Source organism: Nipponia nippon, unplaced genomic scaffold (genome assembly GCF_047370975.1).
Source record: "Nipponia nippon isolate SJK-2023a ecotype South Korea unplaced genomic scaffold, ASM4737097v1 scaffold_65, whole genome shotgun sequence".
Taxonomy (NCBI): Eukaryota; Metazoa; Chordata; class Aves; order Pelecaniformes; family Threskiornithidae; genus Nipponia; species Nipponia nippon.
In genome coordinates this window covers 176,451-200,627 of record NW_028262386.1, presented here as the reverse complement: position 1 = coordinate 200,627, position 24,177 = coordinate 176,451, and the positions used below count along the sequence as shown (strand labels likewise).

The window sequence follows — 24,177 nt, the reverse complement described above, 5'->3', positions numbered from 1 at the left end:
CAAAGGAGGAGAAAAGCTCTTGAGTGCAAGGAAAAAGAGGGTCAAGAAGAGAAAACAATTTGGGACTTCTTTCCCAGAAGAAGACCTCACCATAAGCAGGGTAGTAGCAAATGTCCCTTGGTGCATCGGTCAGGAGCGGCGAGGCCATCCTGCACGTGCTCTACGGCTCTGCGCAGTTCACGCAGAGGGAACCCAAAGCCTTGCTTTCACCTCTGGCATCCCCACAACCAAATACATGGCTATGGTACAAACAGCCTTCATGACGCAGTCTGAATGTCCAGCTGTAGTTAGCGGGACGCCCAGCAGCTGTGCCCAGTGCATGGCCAGCAAGGGCAGGGACAGCCCCCTGAGCCTCCTGGGCCCAGGGACTGCCTCGGGGCCAGCAGCCCAAAGGCCTTCCTGGGAAGGATGCTGGGCGGAGGGCCGGCGGGCGGGGCTGCGCGGGGGGGGCCCGTCCCCCCGTGTCACAGTGCCACCACCCGGCAACGCAGCAGTCACCATGCCCCGGGACAGCATAAAAGGGAGCACGCTCCCGCGGCCCGCTGCCATAGCTGGCCTGGGGGCAGCCCGAAGACGAAGTGCGAGAGGAAGTCCTTGAGGAGGCGGTGGAATTACTTGGCGAGGGCTGAGGGAGGAAGGCCGGAGGAGGCTTGCCGAGGCTGCTGGAGACGAGAAGAACCACCAACACGTGGAGGTTCCCGAGGCTGGCTAGCCTTTTCAGCTGGCTAGCAGTGGCAAGAGCAAGGGAATGCCTTCTTGAAGAGCACTGCAGAGCTCGCCGTCCTCATCCCCTGCGGAGCCAGTGGCAGCAGCCGTGAGGAACGGGATGCAGAGATGTTGGCGGGGGTCCCGGTGCTTTGGAGCAGCCACTGGTGCCTTGCCAGGCGCAGGAAGGATCGTTGCCCCCCCGACGGATCAGGCCGCGGGCGTTTTGCCCCTCTGGGAAGGCCCTGAGCTCCCTCCTGGGGTGCAGCTCCCTCACGGTGTGCAGCTCCCCCAAGGGGTGCAGCTCCCCCCGATGGCGCAGCTCCCCCGTGTCGTGCAGCTTCCCTCTGGGGTGCAGCTCCCTCATGGTGTGCAGCTCCCCCAAGGGGTGCAGCCCCGCCGATGGCGCGGCTCCCCCGTGTCGTGCAGCTCCCTCCTGGGCTGCAGCTCCCTCCCACGGTGCAGCTCCCCCAAGGGGTGCAGCTCCCGTGCAGGGTGCAGCTCCCCACCGTGGCCGCTCCTTGTCCCCCTGCCTACAGCTGGGGACAGCAGGTGGTGATAGGGACACTGGTGCCCCACCAGCCGATGGGCCTGGGGCCGTGGGCCGTGGGCCAGGGGGAGACCCTGGACCCCACAGGCCCCCCGTGCTCCTCACCCTGCCCGGCAGCGCCCAGAAGCCATTGGAGGCCTCCAGCAAGGACGGGGCGGCCATCGAGGACACTGTCCCTGCTGCCAGCCCCCGCCAGACCACCCTGCCTCTGCCGACTGGCAGAGCCACGACGAAGCCCAAAGGTGAGGTCTGGGGGGTGGCAGAGCCCATGGTCGGGTGGCCAAGCTTAGCAAAGCTGGCATCGCCCCGGGGTTCGATTGCTTTTGTTTCCTTTTTCAGCAGTGGTGACCACCCCGGGGGCCCCGGGGAAGCCCGCGGATCTGCCCCAGCAGGGGCCAGACGCCTTCGCCGAGGCCTTTCCTGAGCAGGCAGAGGACACCACCGCCAGCCGTGTGCTCGCCTGGCTCGACACCACGGACAGCGAGGACACCGTCCCCGATGTCCCCGACAGCCCCAGCTTCACCGCCTTCCTCCACGAGCTCCCCGACCTCTCCGAGTACGTGGCGGAGGACGGCTGCCCCAAGGAGCGAGCGGTGGCGGCAGCGCTGGGGGACAGCGTGGGCACCGTCCCCCATGTCCTCCACTTTACTGCCTTCCTCAATGAGCTCCCCAACCTCCCCAAGTACGTGGCGGACGATGGCTACCCCAAGGAGCAAGCAGTGGCAGCGGGGCTGGGGGACAGCGAGGACACCGTCCCCGGTGTCCCCGAAGTCCCCGACTTGAGCACCTACCTCAACAAGCTCCCTCATTTCTTGGAGTACAGGGCATACGGCGGCAGCCCCAAAGAGAGAGAGGCAGTGGCGGGGCTGGGGGACGGCGAGGTCACTGTCGATAATGTCCCCGACTCTACCAACTTCCTCAGCCACCTCCCTGACTTCTCCGAGTACGTGGCAGAGGGCAGCTGCCCCAGTGAACGAGTGGCGGCGGCGGGGCTGGGGGACAGCGAGGACACTGTCCCTGATGGCCTTGATTTCCCCAACAGCCTCGCCAGCACTGCTTTCCTCAATGAGCTCCACGACTTCTCGGAGTACGTGGCGGACGGCGACTGCCCCCAGGACCAAGCCATGGCGGCGCGGCTAGGGGACAGCGAGGACACCATCTTGACCACCAACGTCCCCAACTTGACCACTGACGTCCTCAATGAGCTCCCTGACCTCTCCGAGTACGTGGCGGAGGGTGGCTGCCCCAATGAACGAGCCGTGGCAGGGGGGCTGGGGGATGGTGAGGACACTGTCCCCAGTGTCCCCGTCATCCCCAGCTTGACCACCTCCCTCAACAAGCTCCCCCACCTCTTGGAGTACAGGGCAGAGGGCGGCTGCAACAAGGAGCAAGTGGCAGCGGTGATGCTGGGGGACGGTGAAATCACCTTCCCTGATGTCCCCGACAGCCTTGCCAGCACCGCCTCCTTCAGCGAAGTCCCCGACTTCTGGGACAACGGGCTGGAGGGCAACTGCCCCAAGGACCGCCTGGCAGCGGCAATGCTGGGGGACGCCGACCCCTTCTGGGGGGGGCCGGCCTCCCCTTGCAGGACCCCGAGGGGAAGCAGGGCACGGTGGCGGCAGACCTCCCCACCTGGCTGCCACTCAGCCCCTCGGACACTTCTGAGGAGAGCTCTCCGGAGACTTCAGACGACAGTCCTGTGGAGAGTCCCCGCAAGGATCCCCTGAAGGCTCTTGCGGAGACTCCCCTGCTGAGCCCCCTGCAGATCCCGCTCCTGAGTCCCCTGGCCAGCCCCCGGCTGCCCCCCAGCGTCATCCACCCCGCACGGCCCAACTGGTGCAGGAGGCACTGCGGAGGCAGCCCCGGGTGCTTTTGACCCGCTTGCCGCTGCCGCCGGGTGCCGCCTCCTGCCAGATGGTGCCCAGATCGGGAGAGATGGGCGGCAAGAAGGCCAAGCGCCCCGCACCAGCCAGCGCCCCCAAAACACAAGAGACCACCCTGCGCGACAGCATCCCACCAAAGAAAAAGAAGAAGAGGGTGGTTGTGCCAGGTGCCCAATAACTCAAAAACGCTGTCAGAGGGGAAGGTGGGCGGGCACGGCACGGTGGGGGCGGCAGCGGGCAGCAGGCAGGACACAGCAAGCGGAGAGCATCCAACAGCAACAACGTGCCTGCCAAGCCATCTAGAAGCCAGAGGGATGCCAGGGGGCAAAGGCCCCTCGCACACCTGAGGGGACAGGTTTCATGCAGCCCATGCCAGGCCGTGCCCCGCAGCACCCGACAGCAGTGGGACGCACGCCGCTGCAGCCCCCGGGGCAGCCCCCAGGAGCCCCTGGGCCGGGAAGAAGCTGCGGAGCGGTGGGGGCAGGGGCAAGGCACGGCAGACGCCCTCACCGCTCTGGTATGCGGGAGCCCTCTCTGCCCACCATCACGCTGCCGGCCCTGGGCCCACCCAGCGCCACTTCCACTTCTGCTGCCTTCACACCTTGCCCTTGCCCGGCAAAGGCTGCAGCCGCGGCGCCACCTCGCCGTTCCTAAAGGAACAACCGCCCCCGAACCAGCATCCCCACTCCGGCCTGGTACCAACACCGCTGCTACTGCCAGCTCCGCCCTGGCCTGCTGCTGACAGCCCCACCGCCAGCATCCCCATCGCGGGCTGCAACCAGCGTCCCCAGGAACAGCATCCCCACCCCGGGGCTGAGGAGGCCCCGCTATGACCTGAGGGCGCACGTGCTGACCTCCATCCCGTGTTTCCACCTGCTGGGGCAAGGACTGAAGGTGGTCATCTGAAAGCTACTGAAATACCCAGTAGTTCAGCTCATTGCAATTGTTTAAGACAAGGCTTTTGGCTAGAACACAGTCAAGAAAATTGAAAAACAGAACTAACCTGCACTCCCTCCTTGACTGGCACCTCTTTCTTCATCACTTCTTTGCATTTCTATCGTTCCTGCGCAGTACATATCAAGATTTTCCTCATGAAAAGAAGCAAGAAAGATCAGTCACAACTATGCAGGAAACCTGCCATTCACATACACAGTGCCCACACAGGAGCATTATCAAGGCCCTGCCTAGACACAGAAGATTAAATTCATGCACCGGGGAGGAGAGAGCAGGAACAGCGCTCTGGCACCCACGAGGAGTAACAACAATTTCTGCTCTGAACTGGGGCTTAGTCAAAGGGCAAGCACAGTACTGGTCCAGACACGAAACTGAGCGTATCGCTTAATCCCGGGCGCCACACGCACTGGACCTTCTTCCATCGCCTCCTGCCGACGAATGGTTTCCCAGGCTCTTCCATCTCATCGCAGCTGCACGCTGGCTCCGGGCTGACTGGGGGAACTTCTCAGCGCTTTAACTTTGCTTCAGGCTTGCTACGAGCACGCGGCTTCATCCCTTTGGCTTGGCCCCCAGCAGAAGCTGGGCAAGTGGCAGGTTTGCAAGTGCCTTGATGGAACGGAGCTTGGACACCTACCAGGCATTAAAAACCAACCAAAGAAAAAGCCAGAGAAACTGCGTTAGAGAGCAGCAGAAAGAAACAACGGGGCTCAGCACTCTTTCACACACGGCGTTTGGAATTTGGGAGACTGGGGCTCCCAACAGACTCGCCTCTTGCAATGGAAACATCCTGTAGCTTTTGAGCCTGACAGAAATATTACAGACTGCCCCCATCCCTACGCTGCAGCTGCCCCAAGCGTTTGCTTGTCCATGTCCATGTTCCTCTCTGAAAGCTGCTGTGTGCCTGGCTGAGGACAGGCACAATCCACACAGAGAGCAACCAGAGCTAAACGCTGCGCTTTCCTGGGTGAAGTTTCCTCAGAAAAAATACATTGACAAAACCAAATAACCTGCTACTGCAAGCACCAGGAAAAAAAAAAGTCCCTGACAGGTTACCGGACCTTCCCGGCTGTGGTAAAACCATCCGCCCTCGGTACCCCCAATTCCCAGAAGCCCGCAGCACAGCTTGGGTGGGGGGACAGGCAGGTATCCCACCTTGGGGCCCAGAGAGGGGCACAAGTGTTACACGTGGGATTCAGAAAAGGAGTTAATTACCAAGGCCTGCTTCAAAGCGTTCATCATCAAGGCCTGCTTAGAAGAAGTTGGTCACCAACAACTGACAGCTACCAAGGACAGAGTAGAGCTAGGAAGGAAGTGAATCAGCATGCCCGCAGAAACCAAGGACAGAGGACAGGCCTGTAAGGTAAGAAGGAATCTCTGAATGAAAGAGTGAGCTCAGGACAAAGATCATGGGCAGTCTGAACATAAACCAAGAAACTCCCTGAACACTGGCGAGTGTCAGCTGTGTTCTTAACAAAAGGAAACAGCCAAATCAGCATGCTGAGGTGGAAAAAAACAACGAGGTCAACAAGCGGACAGCTGGAACTTGAGGAGAACGACCACCAAGGACCCCCGAAAGAAGCCCCAGAATCAAACAGCGCATGCTCCGGTGGGAGGGGAAAGATGGTAATGATTTCTGGGAAACAATTGTAATATCAATGACTTTCCTCGGAAAATTAAGGAGTATGTGCGTTTTAAGTTTGATAAACACTTTGCTGGCGTGACCTACGGCATGCACGCTGGGCGGAGGTATCCCCCGTTCATCCAGCGCTGCAATAAAGAAGGCCTGCTTTCTGAATGCCAAATTGGCGTTAGAAAGGTTTTGGGCCGGTTGGCGGTAGCACAAGCATCTGCCAAGGGAGCTGCCTCCAACCAGGAGCGCTCCCCACCGGCTGCTCTGCCAACAACGCCCCGGCGCGTGCTCCCACCAGGAGGCAGAAACAGCTCCGTGTCTGGAAATCCCCATTTCTCAAAGGCTGTCGGCAGAGGCGGGGCTGTCCATCAGCACCAGACCCACAGGAGGGGACAGCAAAGGCCCCTGGCCTGTCCCCACCACAGCATGCCCTGCCCCAAAGCCCGGAGCCGCCTGCAGAGAGGAGGCCACTCTGCCTTCCCCTGCCCTGCGGACATCAAACACCCACCTCCAGCTGGCAGGGCTGGGGCTGGCGACCCTGGGGGCAGCAGCAGGAACCGCTCCCACCCTGCTGCTGGGGCTGGCCCTGGGGCTGAGCCCTCGGGCCCAGGGCTGGGGACTGGGCCGTGGCGGGGCCCGTGGGCGGTGAGGCCTCCAGGCCCCTGCCCCAGGCCCATCCCCACTGGCACATACCTGCTCCTGCAGCTCCCCTGGCCCTGTGGCCTGGGCCTGGCCCTGGCCCTGGCCTGGCCCTGCTCCCCCCGGGCCCCGGCTGCCCCCGGCCCGGCTCCCGCCCCTTTCTCCTCAGGCCCCTGGGCCTCGGCCCCCTCCGGCCCCGCCCCACCCGGCTCTGACTGACAGCCCGCCTCCGGCTCCGCCGATTGGCTCCGCCGTGGCCAATGGCGCGGCTGGGGGGCTGGGCCTGCGCAGGGCGGGAGGGGAGGGAAGGGCGAGGGGCAGGGCCGGGGGCAGGGCCGGGGGGGAGCTGCCCGGGCTTTGCTGGGCACCGGCACGGCTTTCCCAAAGGGTGGCTCTGGCTGTGCTCCAGCCACCGCCCTGGGCAGGAGGAGCTGCGTGCCGGGAGCCGCTGGCAGCGGCCAGGCTGAGCCCGGCACCCAGGGCCTCCCTCAGGCCTCGCTGCCCCCGGGCGCTGAGGAGGAGAGACGCCCTGTGCTGGCGCGGCCCAGGGCGTCCTCCTGCGGCCAGAAGGGAGGACAGAGCCCTGTCCCTCTCCCCACGGGGGCTGACCGCTGTCCTTGGCTTCTGTCCCCGGGGGTCCCCGGTGCTGGCAGGCCCCGCGGGGCCTCGGGGCCAAGCAAATGCCGGGGCGCCAGGGGCTGCTGGGGCCCAGGGCGGCTTTGGGCCTCTCCGAAGCCGAGGCACGGCCGCCCCTTTGCTTCTGCAGGTGCAGTTGTTTGCTACCCCCTGGGAGTCTGGGAGGCCTTCGGGGAAACGAGGAGGTCCCAGCACGCACGCAGGGAGGAGGACAGTGAAAAGGAGCCCTGTCAGGGTTTTTCTGCTGTTTCCCATCTGAACGCAGGCATCTGCGTGCATCAAAGAGCAAGAGTGGTCTTCGCGATAACTGCGCTCCTTTCTTTTTCAGTTGTGTGCCCACCCTTTTCCTTTTCTCCACCTTTTCTTCCTTCCCCTTTCCCCCCCAGCTGCACTCTCTGTTAAAGGTAAGTAGGATTTGGCTTTCTGGACACATCATCCGGACACTTTCTAAGTCTGTTTTTACCCTAAGCTGGTCTCTGTGCTCCCAGTTTTAACTCTGTATTCTCTATTGCTGAGATTTATGGAGGACCGGGAATTGGGTGTACTGACTAAAACGACAGATATTCAAATGCAATCCTGCCTAGAGGATTAATGCTGTCATTTAGGTATTCACGCGGTCCAGTTCTCTCTCAGCTACACTGGCATTGTTTGCCTGCTCCTGTTTTCCAGCCGCCTTAAAGATACGCCTCTCCACCACAATTAGTAGATGTCATCAGCTTGTGGTTTTGCCGTGTCTTTCTGATGTTGGTTCTGAAGAAATAAAGTAGACGGATGAGTTACAGGGAGTCTCAGAAAGACAGTACAGCAGCATCCTGGTACCCATGAAGCATTTGCAAGCAAAAAACCCTGAATTTATGTGGCTCTGCATGTAGACTTTGGGCATATTCCTGCAGGAGTTGCTGCAGTGCTTTCAGGCACTACCTAGTAATTCTGGACGCCACAGCGTTGTGCTTATAAACATGGCCTTGTTTTGGGGGTTAATTTCAATGCGTATGCTTAGTGCTGTCTTGCCAATGCATCCTGCGTTTCTGGCTGGATGGCACCCTCTCCTGGTATTGTAATGCTGCCCTGAAAGGAGAGGAGAGATGCTGCTGGCATCAAAGCTCAAAGCAATACCCGTGTGTGGGGATAAGGTAGCTATGGTAGATGGCTGAACTCGGGGCTTGGGCTCCCACAAAGAAACACTGTTCTAAAGACTCTGCTGCTGACATTGCTGTTATTTCCTTGTCAGATGAGTGATTTTTTTCACTGAAGGAGACTTGCACTTGGACGTGTCTAGGCTATGACTGTTCTTTCTCCGACACTCAAGTACTCTACCTGGTAGCTATTTGTAATACTAGGGGTAGAGACATTGGCTGAAGTGGCCTTTGTGTTTTCATTCTAAACAATGTAGCCTTGTAGTAATTTTCCAAACATTACCTTTATGTATTTTCCAGTAAAAGACAGCACATGTTGTGAATAGAATGGATTTGATTCAGCGTAGTAAAAATGCCATCATTCGCACAGTTCTAATGGGAATACTGGGATCAGGCCGTGGGCATTTTGCCCCTCTGGGAAGGCCCTGAGGTGGCAGCAGGTGGAGGGAGAATCGGGCTTGAGCATCTCCTGGGAGGCGTGAGCAGCCTGTGGGCCGAGGAGGCAGGTCTTGCTCACGTGCTCAGGGAATAGCCGGTCGCCGGCGGCGCTGGGGTCAGGAAGGAATTTTCCCCCGGGGCAGACTGGCACTGCTCCCTGGGGGCTTTTTGCCTTCCTCTGCAGCATTGAGCATGAGCACTTGTCAGGGCTCCTCTGGTCCCTTTTGGCTGGGTTACTGCCTGCTGCTCGTGCACCACGAAGATGGCCTCTCGTGCCCTGCAGCTGGGGGGACGAAGGCTTTTTTCCCCCCACGCTGGGCCAGCAAGTGACCCCCCGGGGCTTTTTGCCTTCCTCTGCAGCACTGAGCACGGCCCCTTGCCAGGGCTCCTTTGGGCCATTTTGGCTAGGTGCCTGCTGCTCCTGCTCCACGAAGGTGGCCCTTGTGCCCCGCATGCGGGGGGAGGACGCTTTCTAGACTCCCAGGGCGGACGCCCAGGGTGGCCCCCGGGGGGTTGCTGCTTCTCCTCTCTAACAGCATTGAGCGCAGCCCCTTGTCAGGGCTCCTCTGGGCCCTTGGGGCTCAGTTCTTGCCTGCTGCTCTTGCACCTCCGAGGCGCCGCTCGTGCCCTGGCGCTCCCTGGCTCTTTTGCCCATTGCAGGTTTGGAGCAGGAGCGAGCTCTGCTCTTGCCTTGGCTCCGTTTCCCGAGGTGTTCTTGCTTGTGCAAAACAGCCTGTGCTTGGAAGGGCTCCAGGCTTGCTGCCCCCTCCGCAGCTGCCGCTTTTCAGCTCTCCCTGCATGCGATCCAAGCGCAGGGCAGGCAGGAGAGCGCTTTTCCTGCCTCCCTGGCCAAGAAGCACAGCGGAGCAAGTTTTGGAAGGCAAAAGGTGTGCTTGTCATCGACCCGTGTCCTACTTGGGAAAATACCCCAGGGCACCACACCCCTCTTCTTCTTCTACTTTTCTGGGGGTGGTCGGGACCCATCCTCCTTCTTCAAGTTCTTCTGCACTGTTGAGAAACGAGGGACTGCTTGGCCCGTATTCCTGCTGCTCCTTTCTGCGGCTTTCCTTTGCCACACTGCAGGGCATGATTTTTCCAACTAAACTGAAGAACACATCAGCCTGCTCCTGCCTACACGTGCGCATTGTGCTAATGCTTGTGAGCATCGGCTCTGAAAGAGATTCAGCAAAATGGCCTAAAATAGCCTCAAATAAAATCAGAGAAAATAAAATAATAAAATGATAAAATCATAACATTAAATAACAAAATAAAATAAAAACGCATAAAGCAAGGTAAAGTAAAGTAAGATTAACCAACATAAAATAAAATAATAAAAAATAAACCCAAAGAAAATTTGATAAAATCAAATACAATAACATAACATGAAAGAAACTAAACTAAAATAACATAAACCAACATAACCAGGCAGAAAATAAAATAAAGTAAAATTAAGTCAACTAAAATGAAATCCTGTTTCTACTTGTATCCCTTTTGATTTGTGTCCTCGAAAGTGTTTCTGGAGCTGTAAACCCCCTGGCATTTCAGGCAAAGAGTGGTCTCCTTGTTCTGCGCCTCATCCTGAGTGCAGGGAAGAGAAGAGGAGAGAAGAGAAGGGCTGAGTTGGCAGGGACCTCCAGGGACCTTCGGGACTATCTAGCTGAGGTGAAGACGACTAGCAGGAGCAAGACAAAGGCTGAGAGGGCTGCCGCCACTTTCAGGAAAGGTCTTGAGGGTGAAGGCCAAAGGAGGAGAAAAGCTCTTGAGTGCAAGGAAAAAGAGGGTCAAGAAGAGAAAACAATTTGGGACTTCTTTCCCAGAAGAAGACCTCACCATAAGCAGGGTAGTAGCAAATGTCCCTTGGTGCATCGGTCAGGAGCGGCGAGGCCATCCTGCACGTGCTCTACGGCTCTGCACAGTTCACGCAGAGGGAACCCAAAGCCTTGCTTTCACCTCTGGCATCCCCACAACCAAATACGTGGCTATGGTACAAACAGCCTTCATGACGCAGTCTGAATGTCCAGCTGTATTTAGCGGGACGCCCAGCAGCTGTGCCCAGTGCATGGCCAGCAAGGGCAGGGACAGCCCCCTGAGCCTCCTGGGCCCAGGGACTGCCTCGGGGCCAGCAGCCCAAAGGCCTTCCTGGGAAGGATGCTGGGCGGAGGGCCGGCGGGCGGGGCTGCGCGGGGGGGGCCCCGTCCCCCCCGTGTCACAGTGCCACCACCCGGCAACGCAGCAGTCACCATGCCCCGGGACAGCATAAAAGGGAGCACGCTCCCGCGGCCCGCTGCCATAGCTGGCCTGGGGGCAGCCCGAAGACGAAGTGCGAGAGGAAGTCCTTGAGGAGGCGGTGGAATTACTTGGCGAGGGCTGAGGGAGGAAGGCCGGAGGAGGCTTGCCGAGGCTGCTGGAGACGAGAAGAACCACCAACACGTGGAGGTTCCCGAGGCTGGCTAGCCTTTTCAGCTGGCTAGCAGTGGCAAGAGCAAGGGAATGCCTTCTTGAAGAGCACTGCAGAGCTCGCCGTCCTCATCCCCTGCGGAGCCAGTGGCAGCAGCCGTGAGGAACGGGATGCAGAGATGTTGGCGGGGGTCCCGGTGCTTTGGAGCAGCCACTGGTGCCTTGCCAGGCGCAGGAAGGATCGTTGGCCCCCCGACGGATCAGGCCGCGGGCGTTTTGCCCCTCTGGGAAGGCCCTGAGCTCCCTCCTGGGGTGCAGCTCCCTCATGGTGTGCAGCTCCCCCAAGGGGTGCAGCTCCCCCCGATGGCGCGGCTCCCCCGTGTCGTGCAGCTCCCTCCTGGGCTGCAGCTCCCTCCCATGGTGCAGCTCCCCCAAGGGGTGCAGCTCCCGTGCAGGGTGCAGCTCCCCACCGTGGCCGCTCCTTGTCCCCCTGCCTACAGCTGGGGACAGCAGGTGGTGATGGGGACACTGGTGCCCCATCAGCCGATGGGCCTGGGGCCGTGGGCCGTGGGCCAGGGGGAGACCCTGGACCCCACAGGCCCCCCCGTGCTCCTCACCCTGCCCGGCAGCGCCCAGAAGCCATTGGAGGCCTCCAGCAAGGACGGGGTGGCCATCGAGGACACTGTCCCTGCTGCCAGCCCCCGCCAGACCACCCTGCCTCTGCCGACTGGCAGAGCCACGACGAAGCCCAAAGGTGAGGTCTGGGGGGTGGCAGAGCCCATGGTTGGGTGGCCAAGCTTAGCAAAGCTGGCATCGCCCCGGGGTTCGATTGCTTTTGTTTCCTTTTTCAGCAGCGGTGACCACCCCGGGGGCCCCGGGGAAGCCCGCGGATCTGCCCCAGCAGGGGCCAGACGCCTTCGCCGAGGCCTTTCCTGAGCAGGCAGAGGACACCACCGCCAGCCGTGTGCTCGCCTGGCTCGACACCACGGACAGCGAGGACACCGTCCCCGATGTCCCCGACAGCCCCAGCTTCACCGCCTTCCTCCACGAGCTCCCCGACCTCTCCGAGTACGTGGCGGAGGACGGCTGCCCCAAGGAGCGAGCGGTGGCGGCAGCGCTGGGGGACAGCGTGGGCACCGTCCCCCATGTCCTCCACTTTACTGCCTTCCTCAATGAGCTCCCCAACCTCCCCAAGTACGTGGCGGACGATGGCTACCCCAAGGAGCAAGCAGTGGCAGCGGGGCTGGGGGACAGCGAGGACACCGTCCCCGGTGTCCCCGAAGTCCCCGACTTGAGCACCTACCTCAACAAGCTCCCTCATTTCTTGGAGTACAGGGCATACGGCGGCAGCCCCAAAGAGAGAGAGGCAGTGGCGGGGCTGGGGGACGGCGAGGTCACTGTCGATAATGTCCCCGACTCTACCAACTTCCTCAGCCACCTCCCTGACTTCTCCGAGTACGTGGCAGAGGGCAGCTGCCCCAGTGAACGAGTGGCGGCGGCGGGGCTGGGGGACAGCGAGGACACTGTCCCTGATGGCCTTGATTTCCCCAACAGCCTCGCCAGCACTGCTTTCCTCAATGAGCTCCACGACTTCTCGGAGTACGTGGCGGACGGCGACTGCCCCCAGGACCAAGCCATGGCGGCGCGGCTAGGGGACAGCGAGGACACCATCTTGACCACCAACGTCCCCAACTTGACCACTGACGTCCTCAATGAGCTCCCTGACCTCTCCGAGTACGTGGCGGAGGGTGGCTGCCCCAATGAACGAGCCGTGGCAGGGGGGCTGGGGGATGGTGAGGACACTGTCCCCAGTGTCCCCGTCATCCCCAGCTTGACCACCTCCCTCAACAAGCTCCCCCACCTCTTGGAGTACAGGGCAGAGGGCGGCTGCAACAAGGAGCAAGTGGCAGCGGTGATGCTGGGGGACGGTGAAATCACCTTCCCTGATGTCCCCGACAGCCTTGCCAGCACCGCCTCCTTCAGCGAAGTCCCCGACTTCTGGGACAACGGGCTGGAGGGCAACTGCCCCAAGGACCGCCTGGCAGCGGCAATGCTGGGGGACGCCGACCCCTTCTGGGGGGGGCCGGCCCGCCCCTTGCAGGACCCCGAGGGGAAGCAGGGCACGGTGGCGGCAGACCTCCCCACCTGGCTGCCACTCAGCCCCTCGGACACTTCTGAGGAGAGCTCTCCGGAGACTTCAGACGACAGTCCTGTGGAGAGTCCCCGCAAGGATCCCCTGAAGGCTCTTGCGGAGACTCCCCTGCTGAGCCCCCTGCAGATCCCGCTCCTGAGTCCCCTGGCCAGCCCCCCGGCTGCCCCCCAGCGTCATCCACCTCGCACGGCCCAACTGGTGCAGGAGGCGCTGCGGAGGCAGCCCCGGGTGCTTTTGACCCGCTTGCCGCTGCCGCCGGGTGCCGCCTCCTGCCAGATGGTGCCCAGATCGGGAGAGATGGGCGGCAAGAAGGCCAAGCGCCCCGCACCAGCCAGCGCCCCCAAAACACAAGAGACCACCCTGCGCGACAGCATCCCACCAAAGAAAAAGAAGAAGAGGGTGGTTGTGCCAGGTGCCCAATAACTCAAAAACGCTGTCAGAGGGGAAGGTGGGCGGGCACGGCACGGTGGGGGCGGCAGCGGGCAGCAGGCAGGACACAGCAAGCGGAGAGCATCCAACAGCAACAACGTGCCTGCCAAGCCATTTGGAAGCCAGAGGGATGCCAGGGGGCAAAGGCCCCTCGCACACCTGAGGGGACAGGTTTCATGCAGCCCGTCTACTGAAACCCCGCAGCACGGAGGCCTTAAACTTCTGGCCCGGGGCTCTGGCCCCGAGCCCTGCCCCGGCCCGGAGACCCTTGCCTGCCCCAGTCCCCCAGCCCCACGCACTTTGAACTACGGCTCCCCGCTGCCCGGGGGCTGCGATACGTTCAATGGAACGGGTGACACGGTGCTGCCGGCCGCCGGAGCCACTGGTGTCGCGGCCAGGCCGTGCCCCATGGCTCCCGGCAGCAGTGGGCCGTGCGGGAGGAAGCTGCAGAGCGGTGGGGGCAGGGGCAAGGCAGGGCAGACGCCCTCACCACTCTGGTATGCGGGAGCCCTCTCTGCCCACCATCACGCTGCCGGCCCTGGGCCCACCCAGCGCCACTTCCACTTCTGCTGCCTTCACACCGCGCCCCTGCCCGGCACAGGCTGCAGCCGCGGTGCCACCTCGCCGTTCCTAAAGGAACAACCGCCCCTGAACCAGCATCCCCACCCCAGCCTGGTACCCACACCCCTGCTACTGCCAGCTCCGCCCTGGCCTGCTGCTGACAGCCCCACCGCCGGCAGCCCCACCGCGGGCTGCAACCAGCATCCCCAGGAACAGCATCCCCACCCCGGGGCTGAGAAGGCCCCGCTACGACCTGAGGGCGCACGTGCTGACCTCCATCCCACGTTTCCACCTGCTGGGGCAAGGACTGAAGGTGGTCATCTGAAAGCTACTGAAATACCCAGTAGTTCAGCTCATTGCAATTGCTTAAGACATTTTCCTCATGAAAAGAAGCAAGAAAGATCAGTCACAACTATGCAGAAAACCTGCCATTCACATACACAGTGCCCACACAGGAGCATTATCAAGGCCCTGCCTAGACACAGAAGATTAAATTCATGCACCGGGGAGGAGAGAGCAGGAACAGTGCTCTGGCACCCACGAGGAGTAACAACAATTTCTGCTCTGAACTGGGGCTTAGTCAAAGAGCAAGCACAGTACTGGTCCAGACACGAAACTGAGCGTATCGCTTAATCCCGGGCGCCACACGCACTGGACCTTCTTCCATCGCCTCCTGCCGACGAATGGTTTCCCAGGCTCTTCCATCTCATCGCAGCTGCACGCTGGCTCCGGGCTGACTGGGGGAACTTCTCAGCGCTTTAACTTTGCTTCAGGCTTGCTACGAGCACGCGGCTTCATCCCTTTGGCTTGGCCCCCAGCAGAAGCTGGGCAAGTGGCAGGTTTGCAAGTGCCTTGATGGAACGGAGCTTGGACACCTACCAGGCATTAAAAACCAACCAAAGAAAAAGCCAGAGAAACTGCGTTAGAGAGCAGCAGAAAGAAACAACGGGGCTCAGCACTCTTTCACACACGGCGTTTGGAATTTGGGAGACTGGGGCTCCCAACAGACTCGCCTCTTGCAATGGAAACATCCTGTAGCTTTTGAGCCTGACAGAAATATTACAGACTGCCCCCATCCCTACGCTGCAGCTGCCCCAAGCGTTTGCTTGTCCATGTCCAGCTCTCTTCCATGCTGACAAGGGATGTTCAATCTGCAAAAGAGGCAGTCCTACAAACCGCATCATTTAAGAACCCACAACAGGAAACTCAATGTGAAAAGGAGCACAAAGAAAGGGGTCTTTTCAGAATCGCTATCTCTTTCTTTTTCATGCCCGTATTTTCCTCACCACGGGGAGCAAACACAGACTCTGCAGCCCCTGCCAGTCACATACGGTTCTGTGGGACAGAGGGGAGAAGAAAGGAGAGAGACCTGCACACGGAATTTTCAAACCTGGGAAGAACCAAGTCGAAACACCTGCAAAGTGTACTTACAGAAATTTAAACCCGATGCAGCCGACTCATAGAAGCGAGGATTACAGAGAACTAGAGGGGAGCACTGCAATCAAAGGGGGAAGCAACACAGGCAGCTCTAACCGCACATTTTCCCCTGATTGCCTTACACACAACAGGCCTGGGATCCCCACTGCTCACCTCACCCTGGAATAGTCCCATTCCTCCTCTGAAAGCTGCTGTGTGCCTGGCTGAGGACAGGCACAATCCACACAGAGAGCAACCAGAGCTAAACGCTGTGCTTTCCTGGGTGAAGTTTCCTCAGAAAAAATACATTGACAAAACCAAATAACCTGCTACTGCAAGCACCAGGAAAAAAAAAGTCCCTGACAGGTTACCGGACCTTCCCGGCTGTGGTAAAACCATCCGCCCTCGGTACCCCCAATTCCCAGAAGCCCGCAGCACAGCTTGGGTGGGGGGACAGGCAGGTATCCCACCTTGGGGCCCAGAGAGGGGCACAAGTGTTACACGTGGGATTCAGAAAAGGAGTTAATTACCAAGGCCTGCTTCAAAGCGTTCATCATCAAGGCCTGCTTAGAAGAAGTTGGTCACCAACAACTGACAGCTACCAAGGACAGAGTAGAGCTAGGAAGGAAGTGAATCAGCATGCCCGCAGAAACCAAGGACAGAGGAGAGGCCTGTAAGGTAAGAAGGAATCTCTGAATGAAAGAGTGAGCTCAGGACAAAGATCATGGGCAGTCTGAACATAAACCAAGAAACTCCCTGAACACTGGCGAGTGTCAGCTGTGTTCTTAACAAAAGGAAACAGCCAAATCAGCATGCTGAGGTGGAAAAAAACAACGAGGTCAACAAGCAGACAGCTGGAACTTGAGGAGAACGACCACCAAGGACCCCCGAAAGAAGCCCCAGAATCAAACAGCGCATGCTCCGGTGGGAGGGGAAAGATGGTAATGATTTCTGGGAAATAATTGTAATATCAATGACTTTCCTCGGAAAATTAAGGAGTATGTGCGTTTTAAGTTTGATAAACACTTTGCTGGCGTGACCTACGGCATGCACGCTGGGCGGAGGTATCCCCCGTTCATCCAGCGCTGCAATAAAGAAGGCCTGCTTTCTGAATGCCAAATTGGCGTTAGAAAGGTTTTGGGCCGGTTGGCGGTAGCACAAGCATCTGCCAAGGGAGCTGCCTCCAACCAGGAGCGCTCCCCACCGGCTGCTCTGCCAACAACGCCCCGGCGCGTGCTCCCACCAGGAGGCAGAAACAGCTCCGTGTCTGGAAATCCCCATTTCTCAAAGGCTGTCGGCAGAGGCGGGGCTGTCCATCAGCACCAGACCCACAGGAGGGGACAGCAAAGGCCCCTGGCCTGTCCCCACCACAGCATGCCCTGCCCCAAAGCCCGGAGCCGCCTGCAGAGAGGAGGCCACTCTGCCTTCCCCTGCCCTGCGGACATCAAACACCCACCTCCAGCTGGCAGGGCTGGGGCTGGCGACCCTGGGGGCAGCAGCAGGAACCGCTCCCACCCTGCTGCTGGGGCTGGCCCTGGGGCTGAGCCCTCGGGCCCAGGGCTGGGGACTGGGCCGTGGCGGGGCCCGTGGGCGGTGAGGCCTCCAGGCCCCTGCCCCAGGCCCATCCCCACTGGCACATACCTGCTCCTGCAGCTCCCCTGGCCCTGTGGCCTGGGCCTGGCCCTGGCCCTGGCCTGGCCCTGCTCCCCCCGGGCCCCGGCTGCCCCCGGCCCGGCTCCCGCCCCTTTCTCCTCAGGCCCCTGGGCCTCGCGCCCCTCCGGCCCCGCCCCACCCGGCTCTGACTGACAGCCCGCCTCCGGCTCCGCCGATTGGCTCCGCCGTGGCCAATGGCGCGGCTGGGGGGGCTGGGCCTGCGCAGGGCGGGAGGGGAGGGAAGGGCGAGGGGCAGGGCCGGGGGCAGGGCCGGGGGGGAGCTGCCCGGGCTTTGCTGGGCACCGGCACGGCTTTCCCAAAGGGTGGCTCTGGCTGTGCTCCAGCCACCGCCCTGGGCAGGAGGAGCTGCGTGCCGGGAGCCGCTGGCAGCGGCCAGGCTGAGCCCAGCACCCAGGGCCTCCCTCAGGCCTCGCTGCCCCCGGGCGCTGAGGAGGAGAGACGCCCTGTGCTGGCGCGGCCCAGGGCGTCCTCCTGCGGCCAGAAGGGAGGACAGAGCCCTGTCCCTCTCCCCACGGGGGCTGACCGCTGTCCTTGGCTTCTGTCCCCGGGGGTCCCCGGTGCTGGCAGGCCCCGCGGGGCCTCGGGGCCAAGCAAATGCCGGGGCGCCAGGGGCTGCTGGGGCCCAGGGCGGCTTTGGGCCTCTCCGAAGCCGAGGCACGGCCGCCCCTTTGCTTCTGCAGGTGCAGTTGTTTGCTACCCCCTGGGAGTCTGGGAGGCCTTCGGGGAAACGAGGAGGTCCCAGCACGCACGCAGGGAGGAGGACAGTGAAAAGGAGCCCTGTCAGGGTTTTTCTGCTGTTTCCCATCTGAACGCAGGCATCTGCGTGCATCAAAGAGCGAGAGTGGCGGCGCTGGTCTTCGCGATAACTGCGCTCCTTTCTTTTTCAGTTGTGTGCCCACCCTTTTCCTTTTCTCCACCTTTTCTTCCTTCCCCTTTCCCCCCCAGCTGCACTCTCTGTTAAAGGTAAGTAGGATTTGGCTTTCTGGACACATCATCCGGACACTTTCTAAGTCTGTTTTTACCCTAAGCTGGTCTCTGTGCTCCCAGTTTTAACTCTGTATTCTCTATTGCTGAGATTTATGGAGGACCGGGAATTGGGTGTACTGACTAAAACGACAGATATTCAAATGCAATCCTGCCTAGAGGATTAATGCTGTCATTTAGGTATTCACGCGGTCCAGTTCTCTCTCAGCTACACTGGCATTGTTTGCCTGCTCCTGTTTTCCAGCCGCCTTAAAGATACGCCTCTCCACCACAATTAGTAGATGTCATCAGCTTGTGGTTTTGCCGTGTCTTTCTGATGTTGGTTCTGAAGAAATAAAGTAGACGGATGAGTTACAGGGAGTCTCAGAAAGACAGTACAGCAGCATCCTGGTACCCATGAAGCATTTGCAAGCAAAAAACCCTGAATTTATGTGGCTCTGCATGTAGACTTTGGGCATATTCCTGCAGGAGTTGCTGCAGTGCTTTCAGGCACTACCTAGTAATTCTGGACGCCACAGCGTTGTGCTTATAAACCTGGCCTTGTTTTGGGGGTTAATTTCAATGCGTATGCTTAGTGCTGTCTTGCCAATGCATCCTGCGTTTCTGGCTGGATGGCACCCTCTCCTGGTATTGTAATGCTGCCCTGAAAGGAGAGGAGAGATGCTGCTGGCATCAAAGCTCAAAGCAATACCCGTGTGTGGGGATAAGGTAGCTATGGTAGATAGCTGAACTCGGGGCTTGGGCTCCCACAAAGAAACACTGTTCTAAAGACTCTGCTGCTGACATTGCTGTTATTTCCTTGTCAGATGAGTGATTTTTTTCACTGAAGGAGACTTGCACTTGGACGTGTCTAGGCTATGACTGTTCTTTCTCCGACACTCAAGTACTCTACCTGGTAGCTATTTGTAATACTAGGGGTAGAGACATTGGCTGAAGTGGCCTTTGTGTTTTGATGGTTGATTCATTCTAAACAATGTAGCCTTGTAGTAATTTTCCAAACATTACCTTTATGTATTTTCCAGTAAAAGACAGCATATGTTGTGAATAGAATGGATTTGATTCAGCGTAGTAAAAATGCCATCATTCGCACAGTTCTAATGGGAATACTGGGATCAGGCCGTGGGCATTTTGCCCCTCTGGGAAGGCCCTGAGGTGGCAGCAGGTGGAGGGAGAATCGGGCTTGAGCATCTCCTGGGAGGCGTGAGCAGCCTGTGGGCCGAGGAGGCAGGTCTTGCTCACGTGCTCAGGGAATAGCCGGTCGCCGGCGGCGCTGGGGTCAGGAAGGAATTTTCCCCCGGGGCAGACTGGCACTGCTCCCTGGGGGCTTTTTGCCTTCCTCTGCAGCATTGAGCATGAGCACTTGTCAGGGCTCCTCTGGTCCCTTTTGGCTGGGTTACTGCCTGCTGCTCGTGCACCACGAAGATGGCCTCTCGTGCCCTGCAGCTGGGGGGACGAAGGCTTTTTTCCCCCGCGCTGGGCCAGCAAGTGACCCCGGGGCTTTTTGCCTTCCTCTGCAGCACTGAGCACGGCCCCTTGCCAGGGCTCCTTTGGGCCATTTTGGCTAGGTGCCTGCTGCTCCTGCTCCACGAAGGTGGCCCTTGTGCCCCGCATGCGGGGGGAGGACGCTTTCTAGACTCCCAGGGCGGACGCCCAGGGTGGCCCCCGGGGGGTTGCTGCTTCTCCTCTCTAACAGCATTGAGCGCAGCCCCTTGTCAGGGCTCCTCTGGGCCCTTGGGGCTCAGTTCTTGCCTGCTGCTCTTGCACCTCCGAGGCGCCGCTCGTGCCCTGGCGCTCCCTGGCTCTTTTGCCCATTGCAGGTTTGGAGCAGGAGCGAGCTCTGCTCTTGCCTTGGCTCCGTTTCCCGAGGTGTTCTTGCTTGTGCAAAACAGCCTGTGCTTGGAAGGGCTCCAGGCTTGCTGCCCCCTCCGCAGCTGCCGCTTTTCAGCTCTCCCTGCATGCGATCCAAGCGCAGGGCAGGCAGGAGAGCGCTTTTCCTGCCTCCCTGGCCAAGAAGCACAGCGGAGCAAGTTTTGGAAGGCAAAAGGTGTGCTTGTCATCGACCCGTGTCCTACTTGGGAAAATACCCCAGGGCACCACACCCCTCTTCTTCTTCTACTTTTCTGGGGGTGGTCGGGACCCATCCTCCTTCTTCAAGTTCTTCTGCACTGTTGAGAAACGAGGGACTGCTTGGCCCGTATTCCTGCTGCTCCTTTCTGCGGCTTTCCTTTGCCACACTGCAGGGCATGATTTTTCCAACTAAACTGAAGAACACATCAGCCTGCTCCTGCCTACACGTGCGCATTGTGCTAATGCTTGTGAGCATCGGCTCTGAAAGAGATTCAGCAAAATGGCCTAAAATAGCCTCAAATAAAATCAGAGAAAATAAAATAATAAAATGATAAAATCATAACATTAAATAACAAAATAAAATAAAAACGCATAAAGCAAGGTAAAGTAAAGTAAGATTAACCAACATAAAATAAAATAATAAAAAATAAACCCAAAGAAAATTTGATAAAATCAAATACAATAACATAACATGAAAGAAACTAAACTAAAATAACATAAACCAACATAACCAGGCAGAAAATAAAATAAAGTAAAATTAAGTCAACTAAAATGAAATCCTGTTTCTACTTGTATCCCTTTTGATTTGTGTCCTCGAAAGTGTTTCTGGAGCTGTAAACCCCCTGGCATTTCAGGCAAAGAGTGGTCTCCTTGTTCTGCGCCTCATCCTGAGTGCAGGGAAGAGAAGAGGAGAGAAGAGAAGGGCTGAGTTGGCAGGGACCTCCAGGGACCTTCGGGACTATCTAGCTGAGGGGAAGACGACTAGCAGGAGCAAGACAAAGGCTGAGAGGGCTGCCGTCACTTTCAGGAAAGGTCTTGAGGGTGAAGGCCAAAGGAGGAGAAAAGCTCTTGAGTGCAAGGAAAAAGAGGGTCAAGAAGAGAAAACAATTTGGGACTTCTTTCCCAGAAGAAGACCTCACCATAAGCAGGGTAGTAGCAAATGTCCCTTGGTGCATCGGTCAGGAGCGGCGAGGCCATCCTGCACGTGCTCTACGGCTCTGCACAGTTCACGCAGAGGGAACCCAAAGCCTTGCTTTCACCTCTGGCATCCCCACAACCAAATACATGGCTATGGTACAAACAGCCTTCATGACGCAGTCTGAATGTCCAGCTGTAGTTAGCGGGACGCCCAGCAGCTGTGCCCAGTGCATGGCCAGCAAGGGCAGGGACAGCCCCCTGAGCCTCCTGGGCCCAGGGACTGCCTCGGGGCCAGCAGCCCAAAGGCCTTCCTGGGAAGGATGCTGGGCGGAGGGCCGGCGGGCGGGGCTGCGCGGGGGGGGCCCCGTCCCCCCGTGTCACAGTGCCACCACCCGGCAACGCAGCAGTCACCATGCCCCGGGACAGCATAAAAGGGAGCACGCTCCCGCGGCCCGCTGCCATAGCTGGCCTGGGGGCAGCCCGAAGACGAAGTGCGAGAGGAAGTCCTTGAGGAGGCGGTGGAATTACTTGGCAAGGGCTGAGGGAGGAAGGCCGGAGGAGGCTTGCCGAGGCTGCTGGAGACGAGAAGAACCACCAACACGTGGAGGTTCCCGAGGCTGGCTAGCCTTTTCAGCTGGCTAGCAGTGGCAAGAGCAAGGGAATGCCTTCTTGAAGAGCACTGCAGAGCTCGCCGTCCTCATCCCCTGCGGAGCCAGTGGCAGCAGCCGTGAGGAACGGGATGCAGAGATGTTGGCGGGGGTCCCGGTGCTTTGGAGCAGCCACTGGTGCCTTGCCAGGCGCAGGAAGGATCGTTGCCCCCCCGACGGATCAGGCCGCGGGCGTTTTGCCCCTCTGGGAAGGCCCTGAGCTCCCTCCTAGGGTGCAGCTCCCTCATGGTGTGCAGCTCCCCCAAGGGGTGCAGCTCCCCCCGATGGCGCGGCTCCCCTGTGTCGTGCAGCTCCCTCCTGGGCTGCAGCTCCCTCCCATGGTGCAGCTCCCCCAAGGGGTGCAGCTCCCGTGCAGGGTGCAGCTCCCCACCGTGGCCGCTCCTTGTCCCCCTGCCTACAGCTGGGGACAGCAGGTGGTGATAGGGACACTGGTGCCCCACCAGCCGATGGGCCTGGGGCCGTGGGCCGTGGGCCAGGGGGAGACCCTGGACCCCACAGGCCCCCCCGTGCTCCTCACCCTGCCCGGCAGCACCCAGAAGCCATTGGAGGCCTCCAGCAAGGACGGGGCGGCCATCGAGGACACTGTCCCTGCTGCCAGCCCCCGCCAGACCACCCTGCCTCTGCCGACTGGCAGAGCCACGACGAAGCCCAAAGGTGAGGTCTGGGGGGTGGCAGAGCCCATGGTCGGGTGGCCAAGCTTAGCAAAGCTGGCATCGCCCCGGGGTTCGATTGCTTTTGTTTCCTTTTTCAGCAGCGGTGACCACCCCGGGGGCCCCGGGGAAGCCCGCGGATCTGCCCCAGCAGGGGCCAGACGCCTTCGCCGAGGCCTTTCCTGAGCAGGCAGAGGACACCACCGCCAGCCGTGTGCTCGCCTGGCTCGACACCACGGACAGCGAGGACACCGTCCCCGATGTCCCCGACAGCCCCAGCTTCACCGCCTTCCTCCACGAGCTCCCCGACCTCTCCGAGTACGTGGCGGAGGACGGCTGCCCCAAGGAGCGAGCGGTGGCGGCAGCGCTGGGGGACAGCGTGGGCACCGTCCCCCATGTCCTCCACTTTACTGCCTTCCTCAATGAGCTCCCCAACCTCCCCAAGTACGTGGCGGACGATGGCTACCCCAAGGAGCAAGCAGTGGCAGCGGGGCTGGGGGACAGCGAGGACACCGTCCCCGGTGTCCCCGAAGTCCCCGACTTGAGCACCTACCTCAACAAGCTCCCTCATTTCTTGGAGTACAGGGCATACGGCGGCAGCCCCAAAGAGAGAGAGGCAGTGGCGGGGCTGGGGGACGGCGAGGTCACTGTCGATAATGTCCCCGACTCTACCAACTTCCTCAGCCACCTCCCTGACTTCTCCGAGTACGTGGCAGAGGGCAGCTGCCCCAGTGAACGAGTGGCGGCGGCGGGGCTGGGGGACAGCGAGGACACTGTCCCTGATGGCCTTGATTTCCCCAACAGCCTCGCCAGCACTGCTTTCCTCAATGAGCTCCCTGACCTCTCCGAGTACGTGGCGGAGGGTGGCTGCCCCAATGAACGAGCCGTGGCAGGGGGGCTGGGGGATGGTGAGGACACTGTCCCCAGTGTCCCCGTCATCCCCAGCTTGACCACCTCCCTCAGCAAGCTCCCCCACCTCTTGGAGTACAGGGCAGAGGGCGGCTGCAACAAGGAGCAAGTGGCAGCGGTGATGCTGGGGGACGGTGAAATCACCTTCCCTGATGTCCCCGACAGCCTTGCCAGCACCGCCTCCTTCAGCGAAGTCCCCGACTTCTGGGACAACGGGCTGGAGGGCAACTGCCCCAAGGACCGCCTGGCAGCGGCAATGCTGGGGGACGCCGACCCCTTCTGGGGGGGGCCGGCCTCCCCCTTGCAGGACCCCGAGGGGAAGCAGGGCACGGTGGCGGCAGACCTCCCCACCTGGCTGCCACTCAGCCCCTCGGACACTTCTGAGGAGAGCTCTCCGGAGACTTCAGACGACAGTCCTGTGGAGACTCCCCGCAAGGATCCCCTGAAGGCTCTTGCGGAGACTCCCCTGCTGAGCCCCCTGCAGATCCCGCTCCTGAGTCCCCTGGCCAGCCCCCCGGCTGCCCCCCAGCGTCATCCACCCCGCACGGCCCAACTGGTGCAGGAGGCGCTGCGGAGGCAGCCCTGGGTGCTTTTGACCCGCTTGCCGCTGCCGCCGGGTGCCGCCTCCTGCCAGATGGTGCCCAGATCGGGAGAGATGGGCGGCAAGAAGGCCAAGCGCCCCACACCAGCCAGCGCCCCCAAAACACAAGAGACCACCCTGCGCGACAGCATCCCACCAAAGAAAAAGAAGAAGAGGGTGGTTGTGCCAGGTGCCCAATAA

General features: G+C 60.2%; 3 protein-coding genes and 1 long non-coding RNA gene across 4 annotated transcripts; 3 read left to right on the top strand and 1 right to left on the bottom strand.

The window, feature by feature from the left end:
• The first annotated feature begins 259 nt into the window (after window positions 1-259).
• LOC148051167 (uncharacterized) lies at window positions 260-3,316 on the top strand. The gene is made up of 4 exons (XM_087738326.1): window positions 260-267; window positions 1,373-1,497; window positions 1,595-2,839; window positions 3,021-3,316. The coding sequence occupies exons 1-4, from the start codon at window positions 260-262 to the stop codon at window positions 3,314-3,316; spliced, it is 1,674 nt and encodes a 557-aa protein (XP_087594452.1).
• Window positions 3,317-10,618: 7,302 nt separating this feature from the next.
• LOC148051166 (uncharacterized) lies at window positions 10,619-13,543 on the top strand. Its single transcript, XM_087738325.1, is given in 2 exon segments — window positions 10,619-11,727; window positions 11,729-13,543. Coding segments are annotated over 2 exon segments (2,403 nt in total). The 5' UTR covers window positions 10,619-11,139.
• Window positions 13,544-14,453: 910 nt separating this feature from the next.
• LOC148051165 (uncharacterized) lies at window positions 14,454-17,291 on the bottom strand. The gene is made up of 2 exons (XR_015700252.1): window positions 17,168-17,291; window positions 14,454-14,985 (listed from the first exon to the last, which is right to left on the bottom strand). It is a non-coding gene; the product is annotated as an uncharacterized LOC148051165 (long non-coding RNA).
• A 4,049-nt stretch (window positions 17,292-21,340) lies between these two features.
• On the top strand, window positions 21,341-24,177 carry LOC148051164 (uncharacterized). The gene is given in 3 exon segments (XM_087738327.1): window positions 21,341-21,348; window positions 22,049-22,496; window positions 22,498-24,177. Coding segments are annotated over 3 exon segments (2,136 nt in total).